The 25,973-nt window shown below is 39.2% G+C and overlaps 1 protein-coding gene across 2 annotated transcripts in view; it reads right to left on the bottom strand.

Moving 5' to 3' along the window:
* Window positions 1-25,973, bottom strand: part of LOC121878549 (importin-11-like) — a 98,328-nt gene that overhangs the window by 50,954 nt on the left and 21,401 nt on the right. Inside the window, exon 3 of one of the 2 annotated variants that reach the window (XM_042384852.1) lies at window positions 8,415-8,666. The exons of the other annotated variant lie outside the window; for it this stretch is intronic. Coding sequence (XP_042240786.1) covers window positions 8,415-8,666 — 252 coding nt within the window. The remainder of the gene's footprint in view (window positions 1-8,414; window positions 8,667-25,973) is intronic. 2 annotated transcript variants of the gene reach the window in all.

The raw sequence follows: 25,973 nt of genomic DNA, 5'->3' as shown, positions 1-25,973 counted from the left end.
CACACACACACACACATTGCAACACCACTCACACACAACCCAACACACACACACCCAACACCACTCACACACAACCCAACACACACACACATTGCAACACCACTCACACACAACCCAACACACACACACACACATTGCAACACCACTCACACACCCCCCAGCAAGGGAATTAAGACAGCAAGCATGAGGAGTGAAGGTCTTATTATGAAACATCTGCGTGTGTGTGACTGCATTGTAGCGAGTTAAATATCAGCTGTTGAGGAGCACTTGGCAACACATTTCCACTCCATCTCTCTAATCACCCACACCTTTCTGCTTTTTCACTAAATATTTTAAAATGTTATGTAACATAATGTTGAAGAGATACAAATTTGCTCATCTATACTTATGCTTATCACAATCTCCCTAAAAATATTTGAATAACAGGAAACCGAGACATCTTCAAGTGAGACCCACTAATCCTCCACCCAAGAAAGGGTGACTTGACATTCCATGAGGTCATTAATATGAGACCACTAATCCCCCCATCCCAACCACCTGACATTGCATCAGGCCAGGTCAGTTACACAAGATCCACTCATCCCCCACAGCTCTATGGGAGTGGAAAATAAGTCTTTGTTCTAATACACAGCTTCAATCATGCCCATATCCTATGGATTTTTAAATATATTTATTGAACTAAACTTTTAGATAAACTATTCTGGATTATTAGCGTAAATTTTTATTTATTTTTTTTTACGGGGAATAGCCCACCCGGGCACAGGTCATCGACCCACAACAGGGCCTAGGGGGGCGAAAAAATAAGAGTAAAAATAAATAAAAAAGAAAAAAGAAAAGGATTATATTAATCTACACCACGAAGATGCCGGAAAACCATCTTTTTGAAGCGAGACAGATTGTATAAGTATGGAAACAGAAGAAAGGCAGATCATTCCACAGTTTGGCTGTGAGGAAAGAAGGATGTATTATAACAGGTTATTTTAGTACGACTATGAGCCACAGCAAAACTGTGGGCACCACGAGCAAGACAAGTGTTAGGGGCCCACTGCCTTGCCGGCGGTACACAGGATGCCAAATCCAGCGAACATTACCGTTAAAGTACCTGTAAAAGAGAGAGAGTGAAACAACATAGTGACGAAGTGAAAGGGATGAAAGATTGTCAACTAAAGGAGGAGAGTCAAGAAGACAAAATGCCTTTGATTCCACCCTATCTAACAGTTGGACAGAAGAGCCGCCCCAGATATGAGGACGAATGAATACCTTATAAACTTGAAGCAATTACTCATGAGTGAAGTAACTACAGCATCTGTACAGCATTCCCAATTTTTGTGAGGCAGCTTTAGCAATGTTGTGGATGTGTGGCTTCCATAACATATTAGAGGAAATGGCGAGACCTAGCATATCTATTTTAGAACGTGGCAAAATTATAGCGTCCTGAAATGTGATTGGTGGGAGATCATCTAATTTGGAAAGCAAAATTGGTAAGTACAGAGTTTTATTACTATTGATTTTAACCAAGTTTCTACCTCCCCATTCAGAGATGCTGCGCAGATCCGCATTGATAGATGAAATGATATCAGCTCTAGAAACAGATCTACTTTGAGAATTATGGGGAAGGGGAAAATGTGGAGAGTAGAATCATCAGCATAAGAATGGATAGAATTAGTAGTAGTGTGAAGTAAATCATTGATAAAAAAAAAGGAAGAGAGTAGGTGAAAGAACAGAACCCAGTGGAACACCACTATTGGTAGAGAAAGGGCAAGAGGTCGATCCCTCAACAACAACTGCTATGGATCGGTTCTCAAGGAAGCTAGAAATAAGAGAAAAAAGTGGGGAAGAGAAACCATGGGAGAGAAGTTTAGAAAGCAATGACTTGTGCCATACCCTGTCAGATGCTTTGGGAATGTCGAGGGCCACGACAAAAGTTTCCCCATAATCCCTAAGAGAGGATGACCAAAGATGGGTGCAGTAGGAGAGCAGATCACCAGTAGATCTCACCTGGCAGAAGCCATACTGGTGATCCAACACAAGAGAAAAGCGTTCAAGGTGACGGAGAAAATGAGTTTAAAATAGTTTCAAAAATCTTAGAGAGGGATGAAGTTAGGGCAATGGGGCGATAGTTAAGAGGGATTAGTGTGGTCACCCTTCTTTGGGATGGGCTGAACCAAGGTATGCTTCCAAGAAGAAGGAAAAGTTTGGGTTGTGAGGGAAAAACTAATGAGTCGAGCAAGCACAGGGGCCAGAATTTCAGCACACTCCCTCAGAACACGAGGGGGTATTCCGTCCGGTCCATGCGCCTTGATCACATCCAACCTGGATAACACACCAGCAACCCTGCGAGTGGAGATTATAGGAAAGTGCATAGGTTCAACAGGAGGAGTAGGAGGGAGAGTTGGAATCGTCTAAGGTGGAGTTGGAGGAGAATAAGGTGCCAAAGAGATTGGTTTTTTCAGGGGTAGAGTTGACTATAGTTATCAGGTCAGAAGAGAGGAGGAAAAGAGGGAGTGCAGAAGTTATTACAGATGTTTTTGTTCAAAGGACCAGAAAGATTTACTAGAAGAAGAATTATTTCAGGTCAGCGGTCTTTCTTTTCATAAAATTCCGCTTGGCCCTACAAAGAATAACCTTACAAAGATTCCTAGAAGTAATGAAAGATGAGTGAGTAATAGGAGGAGATAGTTTCATAACTTGATACGCCCTATCTCTCTCTCCCTACATGCAAGAGAACAGGAGCCGTCAAACCATGATTGTAAAGTGAAAGTTTTGGTAGAAGATGACATAAATGCACTCATACCACCGAGTATAACCCCAGCAATGCTTTCAGCGCATACCGAGGCATCCCAAGTGGATAAGCAACATTCATCCCAAGGAAAATCGGTGAAGAATTCTCACAAGGATTGCCAGTTTGCCCTTCCGATAGTGCCATAGTTGGCGTTAAGAGGGGGGTGGGGGAGGTGGTCATGCCCAGTTTGATTTAATAGAAATAAGGTTGTGATCAGAAGACCCGAAGGGGGGTAGAAATTGAGTATGAATAGTGTGAGGGGTTAGAGGTAAAACAAAGATCAAGAATGTTAGCAAGTTGATCGTGTCGATCAGGAACAAGTGTAGGGTGTTTATTTATTTGTTCCAGGTTATTAAGTAAGGAAAAAGAGAGTGCCTCAGCCACTCTCTGTGATGTACATTGAAATTCCCTAGGTAGAGGATCTCGGTGTTGGGGTGTGTGGATAGCAACGACTCATGGCAAGAAGTGAGATAGTCAAAGAGTTCCAAATAGTTAGAAAAGTTTAGATAACAGTGGAAAAAAAAAAAAAAATAGTCATAGTTGGTAGAGATATTTTGAGCCAGATGACATCATAAAAAGAAGATTCAAGATCAACGAGTCAAGCTATTGGTATAAAGTGTTGCAGTAGGCAAAACTGTACTGTATTTACAGATTCCAGTAGTTTAGATTCAAGGAAAACATCTCCAGCACCCAGAAACATTCTGGGGAAGTGGGCTAGTGTGTATCTGTGCAAGAGGCCTAGTTTAGATACTCAGAACTTTCCCAGTATTGTACAGTTGTCCCTCGGTTAACAAACGCCTCGGTTAACGAAATTTCGGTTAAAGAATTAACTTCCATAAGAATATTCAATTCGGTCAACTAAAAAAAATTCGGTTAACGCATTCCTTACGAATTCCTCTCAACATGTTTTCGCTTGCTCACCAGCTGGAATATTAGTCCGCCAATACAGTAATCGGTTCTAGGGCTTAAATTCGTTCCCATTTGAGTAAATATCAAGAAGGTTGTACTATTCAATAATTTTCAAAGTTTTACATTAAAATTTTTTAGTCATTTTAACAATTATTTAACATAACTGAAGTACAGGAAACTAGTTTTTAGCGTGCCAAACAGCCACTCAACACACCAAGCAGGCGTCAGTTTGTATCTCTGGTCAACAGAGGTAACATCTTGCTTGAGACACTCTTGAACAAACTATTTTTAAATTTTTAAAGTACAATTATTGGTCATTCTGAAATTTATTTTACATGTTGATAATAAATAGCACAGTGCAGTGTTGATTTACAGAAAATAATCTTTAATTACAGCTAGTAAACTTAAAACTCTAGTGGTGAAATTTCTGTATTAAATCCAGCATGGCTCCAAAGAAATCGAGAAAGGCGATTTCAATTCAAGTGAAACAGGAAATCATAAGAAACATGAAGAAGGCATTAGAACAAATGTACTTAGTAAAGAATATGGCATGTTGGCATCAACTGTGTTGACGATTCTTGCACAGAAAGACAAGTTCAAAGAGTGAAAGTGAGAGACAAATCTACCAGAGTGTTTAAAGGTAGATCATTAATAGCAGAAACAGAGAGGTTACTTCTCATTTGGATTAGGGAAAAACAAATGAAAGGAGATTCAGTTTCTACAGAATTTATTTGTGAAAGAGCCAGGGAGATTTACGAACATTTGAAGGAAGACCAACCTGGTTCTTCTGGCACAGAGTTTGAAGACTTTAGGGCCAGAAAGGGCTGGTTCGAAAAATTTAAGAAAAGAAGTAACATTTTTAGTGTTGTTAGGCATGGTGAAGCTGCCAGTGCAGATAAAGAAGGAGCAGCAAAGTTTGTAGTGGAGTTTAAGAAACTGGTGGAGGAAGAAAATTATCTTCCACAGCAAGTGTTCAATGTGGACGAAACTGGGCTGTTCTGGAAGAAAATGACCAAAAGGACATTCATCACCAGAGATGAAGTCTCTTTACTAAGGCATAAACCCATGAAGGACCGTCTCACTCTATTGCTTGGTGCCAATGCTTCAGGGGATTTCCCACTGAAGCCTATGCTTGTCTACCACTCTGAGAACCCCAGGGTGTTCAAGCAACAGAAGGTGGTAAGAGGACAACTTGGAGTTTATTGGAAGTCTAACCGTAAGGCATGGGTAACAAGACAGCTGTTGAGGTGTTGTGCCCTTCTGTGAAGAGCTACCTAACCACCAATAAACTCCCTTTAAAGGCTCTTCTCCTTATGGATAATGCCCCTGGTCATGACCCTCAACTTGCCAGCACTTTGGAGGCTAGATATGACTTTGTTAAAGTGTTGTTTTTGCCTCCCAACACTACATCAATTATACAGCCAATGGACCAGAATGTGATCAGCAACTTCAAGAAGCTGTACATGAAGAAAATGTTCAGGTGGTGTTATCAGGCAACTTCCACTGATCCTGAACTAACACTGGCACAGTTCTGGAAGACACAATTTAACATCATGGAGGCTGTAAAATTGATTGTGTCCTTATGGCGAGAAGTCTCCATTAGATCCCTCAATTCTGCATGGAAAGCAGTAGCCATCAGCAGTCCATGATTTTGAGGAAGAAACGGAGTTGGACAAGGAGATTGTGTCCATTGGTCAGTCATTGGGCCTCGAAGTGGAGGAGGATGATGTGGAAGAGTTTGTGATGACTAATGAGCAGGAAATAACTACTGAAGACTTGCAGCAACTGGATGAGATGTTAGAAGCTGACAGTGGTGAGGAGGAAAGGGAAAGTGATGACCATATGTCTTCTTCAGACTTAAAAGATGTTGTTCACCACTGAGAGATGTTCAGGAAACTGGCTTCAAGGCACCCTGATGTGGAAACAACAGAACCTATTTTGTGTAATGTTGAGGACACAGTGGTCTCCTTCAAAAATCAGTTAATGATGAGGAGGAGAAATGCCCCACAAACAAAAATTTACATTTTCTTCACTAAAAGGCAGCGGGAAAAAGATGCTACCCCTCGGCCTTCCAGTTCAAAAAGAAGAGAGGATTTTCCTGCTGGAGAATCTGTTAGTCCAGAGGTTCCTGACATTATTATAGAAGGTGACTCACCTTCCAAGAAGCAGTACAATGCTTCTCCTCCACCTCCACTTCATTCTCTTCTCCCTTCTCCTCCTCCACCTCCCATTTCAAATTCACATCAGCATCATCACCCAGGAGCCTTCTACATACACACCTCAAAGTAAGTGTACTTTACTGCATTTTGTTTTTACTTTATGTAATTTTTGGTGAGCTGGAACCAATTACCCAAAATCCCATTGAAACAATGGTTTCGGTTAGCAAAACTTTTAGTTAACGAACGACCTTCTGGAATGAATTGTGTTCGTTAACCACTGTAATTGGAAAAGGTTCCAGGGATAAGGAATTTTTTCCGGGTATGAGAAAGTCGTCTCGTTACAGTAGGGTCGGGATATATAGCGACTTTATATAACGATTTGTTTATATCGCGGCTACCAAAATTATTGAAATTTTCCTATATATAGCGATAATTTTTTTTTAATTCGTGAGGGAAATCGGGCAGGAAATATTTCAAATTTATCACGACTACCAAAATTATCAAAACTTTCCAATATATAGTGATAAATTTATTTACAGTAGACTCACAACTTACTCGGGGTTAAGTTCCTGAGACCTCACATAAAGCCAAAAACCGTATAAAGTCAAGAAACGCTCTTAAAAATACCCTAAATAGCCCCAAAAAAATGAGTTGAAAACTTTTTCACTCTTGTGCAAAATATCTGATTTCTATACTTTTTTAATCAAATTATTCGCTGCCTTGCAAGGATTCCAGCAATGCAATTTATATTCTGCTAACTTTAGACTGTCATTTTAGGTCAAGTTTAGTCACCTTTATTGGCCTCAAGAACCTAACCCTATTTTCCCCACTGATTACTGTTATTATATATCGCGATTTAGTAATTGGCGAACATCCATGGGCCCTATCTCGTGATATATCCCGACCGTACTGACCCGGAAATCTCTCATCCCTGGAAGTGCTCTGCACCAATTGTTCCGGCTAGCAGGGATATCACTGCACTGTATATGAAGGGTACAGGTATTAATAAGCACAGATTATTATAGTAATGTATCTTTACTAATTACTGAAAAACATGTAAACAATATTGTATATGAATGAGGCAGTACAGTGGACAAACAATCCGTAAGGGGACCCTTGAGGGGGTCATATTCCACTGGACCCAACCCCTCTCCTTACCTCACAGTATTCATTAAAAACTTCTTTTTGTGTTAGAGAAATGAATTTGATACCTCAATGATCCTGAATAAATTCTCCGACACATTTCCAATATGGTATTCTTAAATGACAAACCAAATAATAAGGTAAAAATAAGTATTTTACTGTATATGAAGGGTACTGGTATTAATAAGCTCAGATTATTAGTTTCTATCCCCAAGGGTCTCTTTGACCATCAGTCTCTATGTACAGAACTAAACAAAGAATTTATTTGAAATACTCTAACATTCAATGCCATAATATCCTGACCACTGGGACTAGTTATACAGACTTTTCCCCATGAAAATGCCATAATTTTGAGCAATATATTACTTAACTCATTTTGTACTCAGTGTACTACTGTATACTAAGCAAAACGACTAAAAAATTTATCTCGTACAAACTAGGAGATGTTTATACTCAAATTAATCGCTATCTTACGAAAGCTTGAATTTGCTGCCAGAGTTTAACAGTTAATTCATGTATAATACTTCCGATAAACTTCCTACATGCTTATGTTTGAAATAATGAATGCATGATCTATATATAATTTAGCTAAATATCTTTCTCGTCAGAATTGGTCATCCCAACGATTATAAATAAACTCATTTAGAAATACATCATTATTTCAGGACAAAGTCGGACAGGTTTGCAACAGCCAATCAGCTGTAACTTTGGAGGAAGGGGCGGAGCATCTTTTCTCAGCCGGGAAAAAACGCGCTATAGTGATTTTCCCTTTCGTAGGAGGTCCCTGACAGTGGGAGTCAAGAAGATACAGTTGTGTTGAAGGGTGTTAGTGTTGGGACACTTACAGAGTTTATAGGAAAAGATGTGTAGGTCATCCCCAGCCTCAGATACATGCCAGATAGGTTTGTATCCTCACCTAATGTGAGCAGAGACATTAATATTCACCCTACAGGTTTCAACCAGACAAAGGCTGCCTAAATAAGGCCAGAAGGTGTGATTGACTTGATGTCATCTGTAGGAACTGCAAAGGATGAAGCACACAACTTTTGAAAACTAAAAGGGTTTTTAATGTGTGTAACCCTGCTTTAGGGATAGTACACAATGAAACTGAAGCCTCACTGGATGTTGAAGCAAATCACTGTCATACAAACCTCACAGTAATGACTGAGTTTAGGTGTAACCGGCCAAAAAGTTATTATGACCAAATGAATATCATCCAATGAGGCTGGATAATAAATTACCTACTGCTAAACATATCAGGGTGCTCTCTAGCAAGTGCAAGTTCTATCAGAGATTTAGCAGCATGGATCTCACAAGTCAATGATTTGCAGGCTATGAAACAAGATCATGGCATTATTATGTTATTTGTTTCAACTGAATATAATCAGTATTACCAAGAAATGTAATGGTAAAGTTTATACCTGAAAGGCACGTCTGTCCGCTGCAAGCCTTTTAGATGCTAGCTGCTTGATGACATGATGCAAAGTTAGGAGAGTGCGGTGCTGAACTAACTGGTCATTACTCTTAACAGCCTCAAAGAGAGCAGGAAGAAGATCTGGCCACTCTCGTGGACAATCTACCCTAGCAATCTTGGCTATGAGTACAGCAAGCTGTGTTGCCACCTGTGGCACAGGTTCTCGGAGATTATGCAGAAGACCACATCTGATTTGTGTCTGAAAAAAAAAAAAGATATACAGTATATATATACTACATAATATATATATATATATATATATATATATATATATATATACATACAGTAACTCTCATACCTCTCATGAAGTTCTGTTGTGAAATATCTTGTGTAAATTTTAACATAACATTTGTACAATAGAAAAGGATATATTCACAAATCTTTGTTCAACAGCAAAAATTTTAATAAGTAAAATATATATAAAAAATACACCAATCACCACGTGCTGAATACAGCTCTATTCCAAGCCACCCAAATTACTCTCCCACTATTATTTATCACAGATAAAACAAAACAAAAAACAAAAAATCTATCCTAATCAAGTAACAATACTGTACAGAATATTAATTATCGCAAGAGATGCATTCCTAGAGCTCATTACGAATAATGAATTTTGTGAATATCGGTGCAATTTTACACGTAAGAATTAATGCAAGTAATATCTCTGCTAGCAGGGAGTTAAAACCTCAACGCGTCAAAGAGAGGACTCAGAACACGACTAACTTAAATGTTTAATACGCACACAGTAGGAGTATGAGAAACAAAATGGATGAATTCAGGGCATTGTTATGTACCAAAAAATCGATATACAGTAATAGCATTCACCGAAACATGGATAAACTCACACTCACGAGAGCTACCTGTTGAATACCAAATTGCAGGTTACAAATTATTCCATACGGATAGGCAGATTAGGAAAGGAGGCGGAGTAGCAATCTATGTCAAGGACAATCTGAAGTGTGAAATAAATAAGGAAATAAAAACTGAACTGAATACAGAAACAATTTGGAGAATTAATTGATGGTAGAGAAAAATTAATCACAAGAGTAATATATAGACCTCCTAATCTTGACAAGAGTTAATGAACAACTTATTTGGGATGAAATGCGCAGGGCTTCCAGACAGCAAAGTCTATATAGTAAGCAACTTTAACTTTAGCCAAATAGATTGGATTGACCTTACAGGTAACTCAGAATCAGAGGATTTTCTTGAAACAGTTCAGGACTGTTTCCCCAAGTCAACATATACCTGAACCCACCCGGGGTAATCATATACAGTATTACCCCGCTTTACACGGTTTCACTTTCTGCGATTTCTCATTTACGCGGTACCTTGCCATAACCGGACTTTCACTTTCCGCGGTGCACCTACTCATATACGCGGTGAAGTATAATTTTTTTTTTTTTATTTAGCTCATAAAATTCATACAAATTACCCGGCCAGAATATAATTTACATTGCTGGAATTCTTACAATATGATCATTATTTTGAATATAAACATCATGGATTTTGCATTAGACATAAAAATTTTAGATCTAATGTAATAATTTGGTTTACACAAAGCAAATATTTTATCCTTTGTGCAGAATATATGAAGTTTACATTCAAAATATTCCCTGACCTGCAAGGAATCCAGAAATGTCAATTATATTATCCTAACTTTAGTCTGAGGTATTATTTATTACTAAAAGTTAAAATCTAGTTTTTTCACCCAAAATTTCTCTGGTAGGGAGGGAAGGTGGGGGTAGGGGGGAGGGTTGGGACCGACCGACCCAGCTGGCGTGAGTGTGAGGAGGAGGGGGGGAGGCAAGGTGGGGTACTTTGATTGACAGATAGTGTCGTGAAGAATATTTTTTTTTTTTATTAACTGAAGATATTTGTTTTAGCTCATAAAATTCATACAAATTACTCGACCAGATTATAATTTACATTGCTGGAATTCTTACAATATGATGATCATTTTGAATATAAACATCATGGATTTTGCATTAGACATACAAATTTTAGATCTTTTGTAATAATTTGGTTTACACAAAGCAAATATTTTATCTTTTGTGCAAAATATATGAAGTTTACATTCAAAATATTCCCTGACCTGCAAGGAATCCAGAAATGTCAATTATATTATCCTAACTTTAGTCTGAGGTATTATTTATTAGTAAAAGTTAAAATCTAGTGTTCTCACCCAATCGTTTCTCAGAGAGGTAGGAGCTAGTGAGCTGGGAAGAGAGGGGGGAGGGGGATTTGAGTCCATTATTTGAATGGAAATAAGCCTGGTGACTGTATTTCTCTTAAATATTAATTGTGTGAACATACCATCATAAAATTTAGATGTTATTTTTACTACAACATAGTTATTGTGTCGGAAAAAGTGGAGTTTGGGGGGTCGGGCCAGTCTCTATTGGAATTAATCCCATATGTTCTGTTGTTCACTTTCCGCCGTATCCTGTGGGTTCAATTGAACGCGTAAATCAGGGTACTACTGTACTTGATTTAGTTCTGTCAAACAGAGAAAACCTCATTAGAAATGCCGAGGTAGGGAACGAACTTGCCAACAGCGATCACAAAGAAACAAGATTTCAATTAGAATTTAATGGCAGAGGCAAGGAAAATTCAATTAAAGTCCCTGATTTCAGAAGGGCAAACTTTGATAGGTTGAAAAAGCAGCTGAGAGAAGGGGTATCACATTTGGGGATGGAGTACATGACCTCACATGAGGTGACCTCAGACAATGTACCCACACAGGGCGACCTCACTTTACCTGGAGACCTGACAACAACATCCTCACAAAATATGACGGTTGAGGATGACTTGATCACGAGATCTGAGGTTGACGAGTTCCACAACAATTTAAATAACGAGTTACTTAATGCACAAAGGCAGAACATACCATATGGAAAACTCAAATCAGACAACAATGACCCTAAATGGATAAACAATTATTTAAAGAATATTATTGGACAAAGGAAGGCTATAGGTAGAAGAATAAATCGTGGTGAAGTTTACCTCCGAAATTATTACAGTATAAGGTATTGGACAGTAGGGTTAAGACTGAGATAAGAAAATCAAAGAGGAATAATGAGCTGAAGATAGCAAGGGAAGCAAAGTCAAACCCTAAGAGATTCTTTCAAATGTATTAAACTAAAGCACGAGAAAAGATTGGACCAATACAGTCATATACCGGCGAGCTAACTGATAACGACAGAGAAATGAGCAATAAAATCTGAATAAATATTTTTCAACAGTTTTCACCACCGAAAATTTGAACATGATACTCGAGGCACCGACTATATACAGAGATAGTGAAGAAAAATAGATAAAGCGAGATAGTAGTGACTGGTAACGACGTTAGTAAGTGTATAGACAAGTTAGAGCCTAATAAGTCGCCAGGTCCCGATGAGATATTTGCCAGAGTATTAAAGGAATGTAAGGGAGAGCTTAGTATGCCCAGAGGAAAATTGTTTAACATGTCCTTAAAAACAGGTGTAGTACCAGAATCCTGGAGGATAGCGAATGTAATACAGGTTTTCAAGAAGGGAGATAGATCACTATCCTCTAACTACCGTCCAATCAGCTTAACATCAATTGCAGGCAAATTACTGGAAGCAATAATTTCAAAATCTATTCAAAATAACCTGGAGAAGCACAAGATGATCAATGATTCCTAACATGGCTTCACAAATTGACATTCAGGTTTAACATCTTTTCAGCTGTTTTTGAATGAGTGGATGAGGGGCACGACTATGATGTGGTATATCTTGACTTTAACAAAGTCTTCGACAGAGTCCCCCACGAAAGACTAATAAGAAAAGTGGAGGCTCATGGCATCGGAAGAGATATTCTAAAATACATTAGTGCGTGGTTACAGGACAGAAAACAGCAAGTGAGCATTAACGGCACTAAATCCGATTGGAGTAACATCACAAGTAGAGTACCCCAAAGCTCAGTAGTTGGACCATTATTATTTATTAAACAGTGGTCCCTCGGTTAACGAGAGGTTCGATTAACAAAATTTCGGCTAACGAATTACCTCCCATAAGGATCTTCAATTTGGTTAACGAACAAAACTTCGATTAACGAAATCCTTACGACAAACACGTTTTGTTGTGAGCATCAGCTGATGGGCTATTCTGCCAATTCAGTAATCTGTTCTATGTTTACATTCGTTTCCAGTGGAGTAAATATCAAGAAAGTTGTGCTCTTGAATATTTTTGCATTTTTTATATTAAAATTATAAGTCATTTTAAAATTTAGTTTGCATATTGATAATATATGCGGTACAGGGAATTAGTTTTTTGTGCGCCCATCAGCCACTTGACTCACCCACCAGGCGTCAGTTTGACTTTGTTTACAGTAGAGTGAACATTGATTTTGTCGGTGTCTTGAATATTTTTGCATTTTTATATTAAAATTATTGGTCATTCTCAAATTTAGTTAACATATTGCTAATATATAGCACAATGCAGTGTTGATTTAAATAAAATAATCTTGAATTACAGTACACCTAGTAAACTTAAAAATGTTTTGGTGAAATTACTGCATCAAGCATGGGTCCCCTGAAAGGTGATTTCTCCTCCATCCCCACTTCCTTCTCTTCTCCCTTCTCCTCCACCTCCACTTCTAATTCCCATCATCATCGTCAGCCAGGAACCTTCTACATACACACCACAAAGTAAGTGTACTTTATTGCATATTTTTTTTTTTTTACTTTGTATGTACTTTTCTGTGAGCTGGAACCAATTACCCAATATCCCATTGAAACAATGGATTCGGTTAACGAACGACTCTGTGGAACGAATTGTGTTCGTTAACCGAGGGAACACTGTATACATAAACGACATAGATATCGGCGTAGACAGCAACATAAGCAAATTTGCTGATGACACTAAAATAGGGTGTGTAATTAAAACTGACGAGGACCACAAAACTACAGGAAGATCTAAAATAATTTTCGAATGTTCTGAAAAATGCCAGATAAAATTCAATGTGGACAAAAGGTAAAGTACTTAGTCTAGGAGATGTAAACAGAGAAACCAGATATCAGATGAACAACGATGTTATAGAGAAATCTGAATGTGAGAAAGATTTAGGAAATTTTAAGCCAAGTAAACAATGTGTATTTGCTCGAAACAAGGCTAATAAAGTACTTGGGTTCATCCAAAGGAGTGCTAGTTATAAAACTAGAGAGGTCATCCTGAAACTATATCTTGCGCTTGCGAGACCTCACTTGGATTACGCAGTTCAATTCTGATCACAATATTGCAGAATGGATATAGAATCCCTAGAAAGAAATCAAAGGAGAATGACAAGACTAATCCCGGGCATTAGGAACCCCGAGTACAGAAACAGGTTAAAGCATCTTAATTTGCACTCCCTCGAGAGACGTAGAGCGACCTGATAGAGGTGTATAAATAGAAGTCAGGGCTAAACAAAGGGGACATTACAAAGGTACTCAAACTATACAACCAGGAGAGAACTCGTAACAATGGTTTTATATTAGACAAATTTAGATTTAGGCGTGAAATAGGTGAATATTAGTTTAGAAATAGAGTAGTGGATGAATGGACCATGTTACCAAACATCATTATTGACTCAAATACGATGGATAGCTTCAAACATTGGTTGGATGGATATATGAGCAATAGGGGTTGGGTGTAAATGGGACTGCCCAGTATGGGCCCGCTGCAGTTTCCTCCATTCTTATGTTCTTAATAGCAGGAACTGAAATTTGCTCAGAATTTTTTCCAGAAAAATTCTCAAATCTGGGTTTCGGAACAAATTCAGAGGTTGGAAATCAGGTGCATTTTATGAAAATTCCAAGAAAAAATCTGGAAAATCTCAACAAATTTTTATTTCTGGATCTGCAAATAAATTTTTGGGGCATTCCAAAAGATTGCATCATGCCCCAAATCATCTCCACATGCCAGGCACGAGAGTGACCCAGCTGTTTGGATCGCTTAGTTCATTTTCTGCTGCCATTGTAGAAGGTTGTTCCCTCGTTACCTGTTGTTTTTGTGTACAATTTGTGCTGTACATTACTGGACCAGAACAAATTCAACCAAGAACACAGTGTATTAAGAGAGTGAAAAGAGATTACAATTATGTCTACTCTTATGTACATTCAGTAAGTGGGGAACAATGGAGCACCTTACCTTTCGTCTTTATTCAATACATCTTCGGTCATAAGTCCCACTAAACCCCACCCCTACAATGGGTGACCTGAAATTGCATCAGGTCAGATCTATAACATAACCCATTACGATTAACAATATACGAGGAAGCTGGGCTCGCAAGTCGGCCAAGTATCTCATAGCCAAGGCCTTAGCTAGAACCGCCTCCATACAGACGTTCACTTCTCACACATACACACCCATGCTCCTCATTTTTTTTTTATAGTTTTTCTGTAAATTATATTTTCTTTACTTCTAAGCCACATTATTTGTATAGTGGAATAATTGCTAAAGAAGTCCGTTTTCTGAGACGCACCGAGTCAGCTGTGGCCAGCAAGACAGTAAGGCATGTTGCCATTGTTACATATAATGAAACTATAAAAGTTGTGGATAATTCATTTAAATACTCTAATATGATTTAGAAATAAAGAAAATATAATATAAAACTACAGGTAGTCCCCGACTTACGGCTGCTGGGACTTACGACCGTCGGGACTTACGACCGCCGCAGTTGTGACCATTTTTTTTTTTCAAATGACACGCATTTTCTATACCGAAGCGTTTCCAGTTAATGTAGTCTCCATGTACAATTAGAGAATTATGGGAGCCCCATGTGCATTCAGCTAACTACATTAAAGGTAAGTGCTCAGTCACACTGTATCTATTCCTCATTATTTATTACTTTCACTGTACTGTATTTCATTGTAGATTTTTTATTTAAAAAAAAACTTGATTTTTTTTTTTTTATCTATGTCGGACTTACGACCTGGATTTGGGTCCCTAACCCCGTCGTAAGTCGGGAGCAGCTGTATAATACAGTATTTTCTCCACATAACGAACTAATTCGTGCCACCTTTGTTCGTTAAATTAAAATTGCTGCATAACTGAGCTTTCCATTATGTTTGCTCAAGTCACCAAGCTATTTCACTAAATTCGAGCGCGATTCCATTAAATTCCATGCCAAATGCACCACGCTTCACTGTGTCCTGTCGCCAACGCATGTGTTGTTCGCTGCTATCACTCGGTCAACTAACTACATTGGAGCACCTTAGGTTTCATATTTATTCAAGACATCTTCAGAGACAACTTAATTTACAGGGACTGAGAGAGGCTTATATACAATGGAAGACCTTACATAACATCAGTCAGGTCAATAACATGGGAACCACTAATCCACACACCACCTCCACTGTAAACGAAAGAACAGCTTATAGAAATGGGTGACATAACATGTCAAGTCAAAAACACGAGACCCACTAACTGTCTCTGCCATATCCACCTGAAATGCTTTCAAAGCATTTTTAACCAAAGGCCAGAGTTACTATTCATTAAGTAACACACACACACATGGGAATTAAGACAACAAGCATCCAGTGAGGGTCTTGTTGTGTGACTGCATGGAGGCGAATTAAAAGATCATCTGTTGAGGAGCTTATTGCTTGGCAACACTGGTGCATGTTATTACTATTTTCCACACCATCTAACTAATCACCCACACCTTTCTGCTTTCTCACTCCATATTTTAAAATGTTATGTAATATAATGTTGAAGGGATACAACTCTGCACATTTTTACTTAAACTTATCACAATCTCCCTAAAAATACTTTAGCTTTCATGTTTATTCAAGACATCTTCAGGTCATGAGACCCACTAATCCCCCACCCAAGAAAGGGTGACCTGACATTCCATCAGAAGGTCAGTAATGAGACCAATAATCCCCCACCCTACCTCCACCTGACATTGAGTCAAGGTCAGGTCCCCAAAAAAAAAAAAATACTTGAACTTTCATATTTATTCATGAAATTTTCAGAAAATTCTCTCAATTTTCAAACACGGAAATTTTTTTCCTAATGCCAAAATTTTTTGAAAAATTACGGCTTTGGGAATGATTTTCTGAGCAAATTTCAATTCCGGCTATTGGAAATTTCTGTGTTTGAGGGGTTCCGGCTAACGAAGATATCACTGTACAGTATATAGGTGCACCTTATGGCCCGAGTGTGTGAATAACTTTCAGGGATTTATGTGAATGACATTGTGAGTGTTTTGTGCCAATTGGGTGGTGAGGGGCTTGTGGATATGACTGCTGAAGATGTGGAAGAGCTGACTGATGGGCAAGGAGAGGAACTGACATAAGAGGATTTGGAAGTCAGTAAAATGTGCTGAAGAAGATGAAGCAGAAGAAATTATTGAATTGCAACAAGAAGGTTGAGACTTGAACAATTTTAGTTAACTATTTCAACATGTTAGGTGGTAACTGATTTCATTGTTGACCACGACCCTTTTATGGAATGGAGGCGTACAATCGTTCAAGAAATCAACCAGGCATTGTTTCCCTACCAGGAAATGTTTAAAGACCACAAAGCCAAGAGGAAACAACTATCAATCACGATATTTTTCAAGAAAAACTAGCCGCTCGCCCAGCTGATTCGTCACCCTCACATACTTAGTCAGCTACTGCCACCACTCCACCTCCCCACCACACGCCTCCGCGACCCCGCCACACGTCACCCCACCACACGTCACCCCACCACATGCCTCTCCACCAACCACCCTTTTCCAACAGTGATACTGAATCCTGATGATCTCCCTATGGCTCAGTAACCAGATTTCACCCTACTGTACAGTACACTTCATCAAGCTCCAAACTTCCACATATGAAGGTAAGTAGAATTTGTGACTTAGGTTCCTCGTACACAGTACAGTGGTCCCTCGGTTAACGAACACAATTCGTTCCAGAAAGTCGTTCGTTAACCGAAACCATTGTTTCAATGGGATTTTGGGTAATTGGTTCCAGCTCACCGAAAATTACATACAAAGTAAAAAAAAATGCAGTAAAGTACACTTACTTTGAGGTGTGTATGTAGAAGGCTCCTGGTTGATGATGATGATGGAAATTAGAAGTGGGGGTGGAGGAGAAGGAGAAGAGAAGGAAGTAGGGGTGGAAGAGAAGTCACCCCATGCTTTGATGCTGTCATTTCACCCATAAAATTTTAAGTTCACTAGGTGTAATTCAAGATTATTTTCTTTAAATCAACACTGCTCTGCACTATATATTGTCAATATGTTAAATAAATTTCAGAATGACCAATAATTGTACTGTAAAAACGTAAAAATACTCTGTGTTCAAGAGACCCAAAAGCAAGATGTTTCCTCCACTGAACAGATACAAACTGAGGCCTTAGTGAGTGAGTGAAGTGGCTGATTGGCGCACCAAAAACTAGTTCCCTGTACTGCAATATTGTTAAATAAGTGTTAAAATGACTAAAAAATTTTAATATAAAACTTGGAAAATTATTGAATAGTACAACCTTCTTGATATTTACTCCAATTTTAACGAATGTAAGCCCTAGAACCGATTTCTGTATTGGCGGACTAATCTTCCAGTTGGTGAGCAAACCAAAGCATGTCGAAACATTTTCGTAAGAATTTCGTTAACCGAATTGAATATTCTTATGGAAGGTAATTCGTAACCGAAATTTCGTTAACCGAGGCGTTCGTTAACCGAAGGACCACTGTACACTGTAGGTATACAGTAGTGCAATAAGGTAGTACAAGTTGCTATTCGTGGTTTTGCCAATTCGCCTCTTTTCTTGGAACCTAACCCCTGCAAATAACAAGGTTTTACTGTATATCTCACCACGTCCCACTCTAAAGCCAAGGGCCCATGACTCCTCTACTCTACACACCTACTACAGCTCTGAGGATCGAGCTGCCATAGAAGACACCTTGAAAATACTGTGGCAAAATGCTCAGTAACTTCAAAAGGGATGGCAAAATGAGCTGCCATCATTAGCGCCGAGAACTGGGGGAGGACTAAATGAAAATTTGCCTGCTATTTTCTGTACACATTTCCATACCAGAGAAAAGGAGTTTTTTCATTTAGAGAAGAGATAAGAATAAAATGACTGGCAACGAGCATTGTTTAAAATTCTACGAGCTTCGGCTCTGGCCCATTTGTATTCCACATGATAAAAATTCTGTCCTCTGACACAGGTAGTGACCATAAGCTCTGCGGTGCTCAATAACTGCCTGCTTGCACTCCTCCGACCACCAAGGAACAGGTCGGCAAGATACACAATCAGAGATCCGAGGAATGGAGCAGTGACCAGCCCATTGGAGGAGGTTGGCTAAGTATTCAACTGCTTTATCTGCAGCAGGAAATTCCTCAATGCTCCTGTCTACCTTCGCTAGTTCCTCAAACAAGTCCCAGTCCGCCTTGTCTAACCGCCAATGGGGAACTCGTAGAGTTGGGAGGACTTCCAGGGAGAAAAGTAGGATTGGGTAGTGATCACTTTCTCTGTTACTCTCCACTCAAAGTCCAGTAGAGAATCAGGTGAACTCAATGAGAGATCTATGGCTGTAGTCATGTTGGTCTAGACATGATAGTGGTTGATATCACCAGTATTTAATATTCCCGGATCCATTTCTTCAATGATTGAAGCTATAAAGCCAACCCTTGAATTAACCATTGCATCACCTCAGGGGGAATACCTTCCATTAAAATCACTGAGGATAAAATAAGGAGAAGGAAGTTGATGAAGTAATGAAACCAAATCCTCCCTGGCAATTAGTGTACTAGGAGAGAAGTACAAGTAAATGAAGCATATGGTATAGGTACATTAGAGGTGAATCTTGCAAGCTATCGCCTGCAATGGATGACTGTGCCCCCATGATGCATCTGTTCTGGATTTTGAGGAGAGTAAAAAGCCAAATAGCCTCTGGGAGGGGAATGATCATAAGCAGCAAACATTGTCTCTTGGATACATACATGCATATAGGGGAGAATTTGCTCAGGAGCAACTGGAGCTCCTCCCAGTTGGCCAGTAAGTCTCTACAATTCCATTGTACTATGGTAGCCATGATTATTGGAGATCTAAGTAGTAGGGGTACGTGAGTGTGCAGCCTCTAACAGGCATTCAGGCTAAGGCTTAGTTTGGGTGTTGGAGTCTGGAGGATGCACTGGGAGTGTACCACAATGTGCACCTCCTCCAGTCCCCATGCTGAAGGGGGGGAACAACTTGTGTGGGGCTGGGCTTTTCTGTCCTGCCCAGGGTCAAAAGAGGTGTCGGTGCCTTTGTGGCCACAGATAACCCACATGTAGACCCATCCGGTGGACCCTCACCAGAGTTAACCCCTGGAGATGGCTCCCCAGATGGAGGATCCACAGACGTGACTGCTGTGCCAGGGGTCCAAGCTGCCAGCTCAAATTTAGGTGGGGTCTCGTCACCAGAGGCTTCCGAAAGAGGATCAGTTGGCATCTCTGAGGAGGGAGCATCATGAGCTGAAGTCAGCGAAGAGGTCTTGCTTCCTTCACAAGTCGGACGATTCCACCATCAAGACCTTTGCCGGAATATTGTCCACCTCTAGAGCAAAACTCTGAGGAGCCTAGATAGTGTTTTGCTAAAATTTTTGTAGTACAGTACCAGGACATGTAGAGGAAAGATGAGGTGCAGCAGATGTACCTGCCTCATCCATATGGACCTCTGCCACTATGAGAGAAGTCTGAGGCCTGAGGATTGGTGGTATAGAGTTGGGCGTGGGAGCCGAATTCAATACAGGTAAGGATGATTCTTGGGGCAGTGTCTCGGCAACAGTTCACCGAGCCTGTGTCAGGAGAGAGCCTGTATACGGGCATACCTCGATAACTAAGAACAGAACAAATTCAGGGGGTTAGGGAGCAACCACCATCTAAAACTCACATCTACACTTAATATATACCTGTACTGCATATTGTCAAGCAAGAAAATAAAGCATATATATAAAGCAAGCATAATAAGCCTTAAATAAGCAATGTAAAGTATAAATTGCTACTTATTTATCTGTGTTGAGGATGGTCGAGATGGTCTAGGGTAGCAATTTCAAGTCTCTACCTTGCTGGTCCATCACCACTCTTATTATTCCTTATCACATCACATCAAGTTGCCCAACACAATAAGAACTATCACTGGGGTGTTTGGGCATGATTGAGTAACACACAAAGTCATAAAACAGAAAAGTAAAGATGGCAGGAATCAGCCATAGGCAGTGCACAGAGCCCTCTGGTGGCAAGAATTTGCTCCACGCAGCTCTGCCGATCGTCATATCTCCGGAGTATGAATGAAACTTGCGGGTTATTTCTCTCGGTAATGCAAATCGGCGGTCAACAGAAAGTCGGTTAGTGGGGTCACCTGTATACAAATCCCCATGACTTGAGACTGATTTCAGCTAAGTTCACTTTGTCTCTTGTGTGGATATGGAGTACAGTATAATAAACCCTCTTATTCCGGATTAACTGGGAGGAAATCCAGTCCATATTAAGCAAATTTCCAGAGGGGGGGTTTATTTAATCCAGAAAAAATCTGGACTAACCGAGAAAAATCTGGATGGCAATTCAGATTACTGTCTGGTGCACACGAATGCCAGCCCCAGCCATTTGTTTACAAGTCAGTCGTGCTGCTACAGCCCACATGTGCGTATGTCTTAACTCCTGTGGACTATTTGTGACTGAGTATACTAATTACCATGGCTCCCAAAGGTAAGACAACTTCAAAAGGAAGTCAGACGAGGGCCAAAAAGGAGTTTAGTTTGAAGGACAAGCTAGCAGTTGTGAAAGATTATGGGAAGTGTGTCTACAAAAGTTTTGAAGGAGAAATATGAATTTAAAAAATAAATCATCAACAGCATAATCAACTTTGTGGTAAATACTGTATGTCCAGTATGTTCAAGAATTATATAGTAGAACGTCGATATAACGCGAGATACGTTCCAAGAGAGATCGCTTTAAATCGAATTCGCACTAAATTGAAGTGTTTTTTCAATGGAATACAGTGATCCCTCGGTTAGCGAGCGCCTCGGTTAACGAGATTTCGGTTAATGAGTTACCTTCCATAAGATTCTAAACTTCGGTTAACGAGCAATCCCTCGATTAACGAGTTTTTTACAAGCCGACCTCAACATGTTTTCGCTTGCATTTGGCAGTCCACCAGCTGTAGTATTAGTCCGCCAATACAGTAATCGGTTTTAGGGCTTAAATTCCTTACTATTTTAGCAAATATCAAGAAGTTTATACTATTCAATAATTTTAAAAGTTTAATATTAATATTTTTTAGTCATTTTAACAATTATTGAACATAATTGAAGGTAAAGAAACTAGTTTCTGGCGTGCCATCCAGCCTGTTAACACACAGGTAACATATTGCTTGAGACTCTCTTCAACTAAATGCTTTTTTCTGTGTTTCCAAGCAAATTATTGGTCATTTTGAAATATATTTTACATATTGACAATATATAATGCAGTGCAGTGTTGATTTAAAGAAAATAATCTTCAATTACACCAAGAGAACTAAAATTTTATGGGTGAAATGGGGCTATGGGGTGACTTCTCTTCCACCCCAATGCCTTCTCTTCTCCCTTCTCCTCCATCCCCATTCTAATTCTCATCATCATCATCATCATCCAGGAGCCTTCTACATACACACCTCAAAGTAAGTGTGCTTTTCTACATTTTTTTTTTAATTTAGGCAATTTTCTGTGAGCTGGAACCAATTACCCAAAAACCCATTGAAACAATGGTTTCGGTTAACGAGTTTTTCGGTTAACGAGCAACATGCTGGAACGGATTGTGCTCGTTAACCGAGGGACCACTGTAATTCAGTTTGGTACTTGAGAGAAACACAAAATACTAAAAAGACTTTTATTAACTAATAAATATGAGAAAAATGTGATATACAGTATATGCAGCAAGCACTCATAAATCAACACGGCTAAAATTATTGGACGCGAAATGGTCTGTTTATTAACGACCAGCTGATGTGAGAGGGTGGTGGCACTGGCGCAGCTCACCGCCCGCCTCTCGTCTGCCTCACTCCATCCCTACCACTCACCAAGCACTTTCACTTTCCTCTCAACTTAGTGTTTCATTACTTTATGCTGGCCCTCCCCCTGCCCTGACTGAGAGTCTACCCAGATACACTAGAACTCATAAATCACTACTGTTATGTAATACAGGTCCACAATCCCTTATCCCTTATTTGAGGTGTGTAATGTTTACATTCAAATTATTCGCTATCTTGCAAGGATTCCAGCAATGCAAATTATTATTCTCCTAACTTTAGTCTCAGACATTTTATAAGATAAAAATTTTAAGCTTAAAACTACAGTACCTTCACCACCTGGGAAGGGGGAGGTGATGTGTTGACAGCCAGGCAGGGGGGAGGAGGGAGGGTGGGGGGAGGTATTCCCCAGCCAGCCGGGACATTAATCCTGTGCGTCTTATCTGTCATATACAGTAGAGGAATTTAAGTTTTTCACTTATAAAATGTTCCTGAATTAACCGGGGAGAATATAACTTATATTGATGGAATTTTTGTTTTTATTATTTGTATTATTTTTTTTACTGGGATTAGCCCACCTGGGCACTGACCCACATCAGGGGCTGGGGGGCAAAAAATAATAATAATAATATTAATAATAATAAAAAATAAATTAAAAAAAAATAATAATAATAATAATAATAATAATAATAATAATAATAATAATAATTAATAATTCATAATAAATAAAATATTATAAAAAATAAATTAAAAAATAATAATAATGATAATAATAATAAAGACGTTCAAAAAAAAGATCAAAAGTGAGAAACAATATATGTTGTGTGGTCAATAGTAAGAGAAACAATTGAGACCCTGCAATTGTGTGTAAATGAAGCAGAAAGTCAGATCATCAACCTGGGACTTGGTCACAATTTTTAGAATTCTTTAAGACAGTAATTAATTTTAATATAAACATGCTATAGTTTGCACCAGACAAATTTTGTAATTACAAGTATTTAGTACATTTGAGTGCAGTACAGGACAATTATTTCTTTTAATTTTTTTAGGGTGGCGTGTGCATATACAGTAAATGAGTAAAAATAAATGAAGAAAGTTATATAAATCTACCCAAAAATACAGCTGAAAAACTTGTACATTACTAAAATGTATTACAATAATGTACTAAAATTTTTATCTCTTGTGCAAAATATATAATGTATATATTTAAATTATTCGCTGTCTTGTAAGAATTCCAGCAATGCAAGTTATATTCTCCTAACTTTAGTCTGTGATATTTTATAAGATAAAAACTTTAAGCCTAAAACCACCAAACCCTGGCTGGGAAGAGGGAGGGAGGGAGGGAGGGAGGGAGGGAAGGGGGCCAAGGTCTTGTCATGGGTTGCGTTAGGCTTACCCACGCAACCAATTCCAAAGTTTGTTTTACTAGAGATAAGGCACCCGGCGAGGCATAACTGAGACATATATTTTCCATTAGTGGTATGTTAGCCAGCCTTTAGGGGGAGGCCAGTGAGACAGTGTTGTACTGCTCATCGCCTCACACCCAAAAACCTCATTTTAAGTAGTATCCCCTTGGCCATGGGTTAGTCAAGACCCCCACCTCCTCCCTCCTGAAGGGAGCGGGACACCACACAGTCCTCCACTGCCACTGTGTCCTGTGGGCCGTCGTCGACACGAGATTAAGCGTGTTAACTTAGGTTGTTATCCCCGTGGAAATATCACGTGTGGATGCCTGGTTGCAACAAGAGCAATCCAGGCTGGCCTATCAAACCTACAGTAAATGGTTAATCAATTCACGTTTAGAGTTCTCCTGCACGACACCCGTCTACAGTGACCGTGATCGACACAAGATTAAGTGTGTTAACCTAGGTTCGTTATCCCCGTGGAAATATCACGTGTGGAAGCCTGGTTGCGACAAAAGCAATCCACGCTGGTCTATTGCGCCTAAGTGGTTAATCCAAGTCACGCTTACCAGTTCTCCTTGCCACGACAACCGTCTGCAGTGACTGTCGGTGATGCGAGACTATGTGAGGTAACCCAAGAGTACTTTTTTTGTTATTCCCCATGAAAGACGTTCTTGTGCGGAAGTCTGGTTGCAACAAGAGCAATCCAGGCTGACAGTAAGTGTATCACTTGAAGAATTAAGGCTCTGTTAAGTCATATCCATAGTAGCATAATCACATGTGTTCCCAAGTTGAAAATTCTCCCTTTTAGAACATTAATTTTATTACAGAGTGAATGTGAGTGACTAATATATCCATGCAAAATCATTGTATGGAAGCTTGACAAATAAATGTAAGTGCAATTATCTGCCCGTATCTGTGATCCTATCTTATTACAGTATTACTTAAGGTAATGACAGATTGGTTATGACAAAGTATAACCAATAACTTAGATGGATGTTGGAAATTAATGGAACTTATTAAATCATCAATTATCAAGTATAAATCATGGAATGTCGGGTGGTGGAGTGAATTTCTACGTAGATACACCATAATCTCCTGTACGTAACCAGTGTGAAGGTATCGAACTGTACGGTAAGAAATATAAGACACAATATATTATAATCTTTATATCATATAATCCACTCTTGCACCACTACGATATAAAAACCATGACAATTTACACCCATTTTAGAATTTCTATGTATTATTTTTGCCTTTTCGACTTATGACCAATTCGACTTACGACCAGGTCGTTGGGACGGAACCCCGTCGTAAGTCGAGAAGAGACTGTATGTATGTTGTGTTGTTAAAGTAAGAGAAACAATTGAGACCCTGCAACTGTGTGTAAATGAGGCAGAAAGTCAGATCAGCAACCTGGGACTTGATCACAGTTTTTGTGATGCCATATGGCAGCAGGGTCTACCATTCGACAACACATTATGCTTCCAATATCTTCCCAGGTAGTAGTACCTCCCTGTTTTGTAGCTGCCTACTACCTATTCACCCATTTTTTAAATTGTTCAGCGACAATCTTTCTTCCCTATTCACCATTTTTTTTTCCTCGCATGTTTGAATATCCTTTATCCAGAACCTTCCTTACAGCTAACAAACAGGAAGGTAAAGCACTCCACAGGGTATTCCTTGTGTACGTCCACATCAACCTTCCCTAATAAGTGTTCATTATGTGCCACAATTGTCTCAAAATGTAATACCTTTCTAGATATAATTAACAGATATATTCCTTTTAATTTTTTAATTCCCTCTTTCACATTTTTTACAGGGAAATTTTACTGTACTGCTCTATGCCATTCTACAGGTGCATACAGTATCCTTCCTTCTGACATGCATAACCTATATGAACCAGCCACTCATTCTGCTGGCTTTCATTCCTGGCAACTTACTATTCTCCAAGTTATAGAGCCTCTGTCATCTGTTCCTTAAATCATTTTTTACTCTTTTAAGTCAACCATTTCATTCCTCAAGCTCTTAAAGGATAACTCTGTCTCTTGCTCATCAGTTGCATTCAGAATGTGTTAAAAATGATCTCCCAAGCTCCCTTTCACAGCAATACGTAACTTC

The sequence above is a fragment of the Homarus americanus genome, unplaced genomic scaffold (genome assembly GCF_018991925.1).
Source record: "Homarus americanus isolate GMGI-L3 unplaced genomic scaffold, GMGI_Hamer_2.0 scaffold41027, whole genome shotgun sequence".
NCBI lineage: Eukaryota > Metazoa > Arthropoda > Malacostraca > Decapoda > Nephropidae > Homarus > Homarus americanus.
Note: the sequence above shows the minus strand (reverse complement) of the source record. Positions and strands in the feature narration are given on the sequence as shown.